General features: G+C 38.8%; 1 protein-coding gene across 1 annotated transcript in view; it reads right to left on the bottom strand.

The window, feature by feature from the left end:
- Nucleotides 1-3,402: 3,402 nt before the first annotated feature.
- Nucleotides 3,403-3,965, bottom strand: part of LOC131983442 (acrosin-like) — a 3,497-nt gene continuing 2,934 nt past the window's right edge. Inside the window, exon 4 of the mRNA XM_059348151.1 lies at nucleotides 3,403-3,634. Within this exon, the coding sequence (XP_059204134.1) occupies nucleotides 3,470-3,634 (165 nt within the window). The 3' untranslated portion in view covers nucleotides 3,403-3,469. The remainder of the gene's footprint in view (nucleotides 3,635-3,965) is intronic.

Raw genomic sequence — 3,965 nt, 5'->3', positions numbered from 1 at the left:
ATGATGGGAAAAGAGTTGGTCACCGCCTCCCATAGAGGTCTATGAGAGCTCCCATAGAGGTCTATGAGAGCTCCCACAGACCTCTATGAGACTCCGTCCTCGGCTCCCATAGAGGTCTATGAGAGCTCCCATAGATATCTATGGGAGCTGAGGACGGAGCCTCTATGAGAGCTCCCATAGAGGTCTATGAGAGCTCCCATAGAGGCTCCGTCCTCGGCTCCCATAGATATCTATGGTCACCACTGCTCCCATAGATATCTATGAGAGCTCCGTCCTCGGCTCCCATAGAGATCTATGAGAGCTCCCATAGAGATCTATGAGAGCTCCGTCCTCGGATCCCATAGAGATCTATGAGAGCTCCCATAGAGATCTATGAGAGCTCCGTCCTCGGATCCCATAGAGATCTATGAGAGCTCCGTCCTCGGATCCCATAGAGATCTATGAGAGCTCCGTCTTCGGATCCCATAGAGCAGCTATTCTCAACCTTGGGGTCGGGACCCCAATTGGGGTCGCGAGATGATTTCTGGGGGTCGCCAAATCATTTTGGAAGTCAGCTCTGTCTCCACTGTGTTAAAGTGTCTTTTTTTTGGTCATTTTGTGGTCAATTTGTGTATTTTTTGGTCATTTTGTTTCCTTTTTTTAGTCATTTTGTGTATTTTTTGGTCATTTTGTGTGTTTTTTGACCATTTTGTGTCTTTTTTGATCGTTTTGTGGTCAATTTGTGTCTTATTTGGTCACTTTGTTTCTTTTTTGGGTGATCTGAACTGTGCTTGTGAGATTCTGTTCAGTGAGCATGTTGTCCGCGACCCCCGCTCACTGAACAGAATCTCACACGCACAGTTCAGATCACCCAAAAAAGAAACAAAGTGACCAAAAAAAGGAAACAAAATGACCAAAAAAGACTCAAAATGACAACAAAATGACAAAAAAAGACACAAAATGACCAAGAAGACACTAAATGACCAAAAAAGACACAAAGAGACTAAAAAAAGACACAAAATTACCAAAAAAGACACAAATTGACCAGAAAATGATCAAATGATCAAAATGACCCAAAAAAAAGACCAAAAAGACTAAAACATTAACACATGAACACTTTAACACAGTGGAGACAGAGCTGACTTCCAAAATGATTTGGCGACCCCCAGAAATCATCTTGCGACCCAAATTGGGGTCCCGACCCCAAGGTTGAGAATAGCTGCCATAGAGATCTATGAGAGCTCCCATAGATATCTATGGTCACAAATTAATCAGAAGCCTGTTTAATTCCTGATCCCTGGTGGATTATCAGCTACTGCATGAATCTGATATTATCAATTACATTATAAACACTGTTTTACTATAAATTAAGTAATGAAATATTGATTAATATTACATTATATCAGTCCATTAAATGCTCCTATTGAAGCATCAGTAACAATTTGAAAGTTTTTCTTATTTTAACTTTTTCAAAGTTGACAAAAATGACTGATGTATTAATTATTGATCCCTGGTGGATTATCAGATACTGCATGAATCTGGTTGTATACATCTGGTTTTTCAGTAAAACAAATCTCACGCTGTTGATGAAGAGGTCTCAAAAACTCCTGTATCAAATACTAGACTAAGGACAACTCCAGCCTGGCTGTGACCTTTGACCTGTTGTCCTCAGGGAGGCGCTACAGGTGCATCAAGTCAAAAACAAACCGTTTCAAAAACAGTTTCTTCCCAAAAGCAATAACAACCCTCAACTCTCATATGCACTGATTTTCATACGGACTTTATTACTGTGCAATATTTCTTTATTCTTCCGGACACAATTTCGTCCTGCTACAAATTATATATCAAAACGTGCGGTTTGATCGGGATCGGTGTGCTATTATTTTTCTCTACGGAATACGAATTTTTCGCGATGCAAATCGCAAAAAACTGCCCAAAATTTTGCATTGAAATGAATGGGACGGCAGAAAAAAATGAGCAAAAAAGAACAATAATTGGAGATTTTCAAACGTCTACTTCTCCGGCATAATTTCACCTAGAGACTCCATTTAAACTTTAAACAGTAGACACAAGTCTTTTGTATCGGTGTATTAATCCACGTTTCGATAGGTCATATAGTTTTTTATCAATCCCTGTTCAATGACCATGATCATTTTTGGAGAAATTCTGAGATTATAATGGGTGTGTATTGCACGGAATGTTCGTGTCACAGTGTGTGACATCATCACCAGAGTGTAGAGGGAGAGAAAAAACTGTCAAAAAATAAATTTGAAAACTGCGCTCCAGGCCGCAAATTCCACTCTACAGAAATAATTTATACATAGAAACGTAGTAAAATTAGTCTTCTCCCTCACAATCCTCTGGTAAAGCTGTCAGAGTTATAGTTTGGGCGTAGGACGCACAGATGATCCACCAACACCACCAACAGCCTCATTGGGTCCCATATTAAAAACGCAGGAAGATTTCTGTGATCGCTTTCAGATCGCTCTAACAAAGCTATTTCTTCACTTTTCTTCACAAAAACACATATGTAGATGTTCAGGAAGAACTCAGGACGCTCAAAGTGAAGTCGGATCAATGATAGGTATTATGGTTTTGCCAAAAATGCTTTTTGTTCGAGGCCAGAAATTCCAGTCTGTCCACCTCTGCTGTCACTGTTCCGACCCCACCCCTTTGATCCTTTGATGTGAAGACACTTACAGATACACACACACACACACGCACACACACGCACACACACGTAACTTTATGTGATTTTAGTTACACACACACACACAAATGTGCACATAAGCGCGCACACTCCACCAGATACACATGTTTCATACACACACACACTCACACACATTTTGAGGTTAAAGGTCATAGGTTGCTGTATAAATAAATACTTGTAAAGGAATGCTTGTTGTAGGTGTGCTCCTTGTATATAATATAGTATCATAACATTACTAGTATTAATTGTTATAAATCTCTGAAGAATCTCATCATAGTGTACACACACCGGCAGTAGTGGCCCTTTCACAATTTCCCCAGAGGAAATTTTCTAGTTTAAATATACTATACTTGGCAATGTGCAATAATTTGTGCAATAAATTGTCCTTCAATGTGCAATATATTTATGAACACTGCAGAGCATCATATCTGCTTCTGGAAAACTGAATTGAATTGAAGACTGTGCACCTCACCTCCCTTTCTTACCTGTTTACATTATATCATACATTTTTTTCCTTTATATTTACTTGCCTATTTATGTTCATGTTTATATTGTATATTTTTATATTTTATATATATTTTATTTATTGTCGCACTGCTTTTTGGAGTCAGCTTTCAAATCTCATTGTACATGTGTATAGTGACAATAAATGCATTATTCTATTCTATTGTGATACATTGGGCTTCATAGGGTTACATAGAGAAAAGACAGCTTCTTGATGAATATGTATGATTTATTGTTGACTTCTCAGCAGGGAAACACATCAACTCCAGCACACTCTCAACGGTGGATCCAGTCGTTGATGAAGGTCAGGTGCTTGGACACCTGGGTGTAGAAGCCAGGACGTCCTGGGAGACCACAACCATCAGGACTCCCATAGCTCATGATGCCCACCTGCACGAAGCCCCCAGCTGAAGAACACACCAGCGGGCCGCCATAATCCCCCTGTAGATCACAGGAAACACACACTTGTTGTGTAAATCTTTATCTAACCCTAACCCTCTTTAAACTTTAGATAAACGAAGTATAAAGTTACACAAAATGGAAATACTCAAGGAAAGTACAAGTACCTCAAAATTGTACTTAAGTACAGTACTTGTAGAAGTCACGGAAAAAAGTCAAAATAACGAGAAAAAAGTTGAAGTTAAAAAAAATTCAAAATAACAAGAGAAAAAAGTCGAAATCGTGAGAAAAAAGTCAAAATTAGAAAAAAGTAGAAGTCAAGAGAAAAAAGTCAAAATGAGAAAAAAAGTCGAAATTGTGAGAAAAAAGTCAA

Source organism: Centropristis striata, chromosome 13, assembly GCF_030273125.1.
Source record: "Centropristis striata isolate RG_2023a ecotype Rhode Island chromosome 13, C.striata_1.0, whole genome shotgun sequence".
Lineage (NCBI taxonomy): Eukaryota > Metazoa > Chordata > Actinopteri > Perciformes > Serranidae > Centropristis > Centropristis striata.
This window is presented reverse-complemented; position numbering and strand designations above follow the sequence as displayed.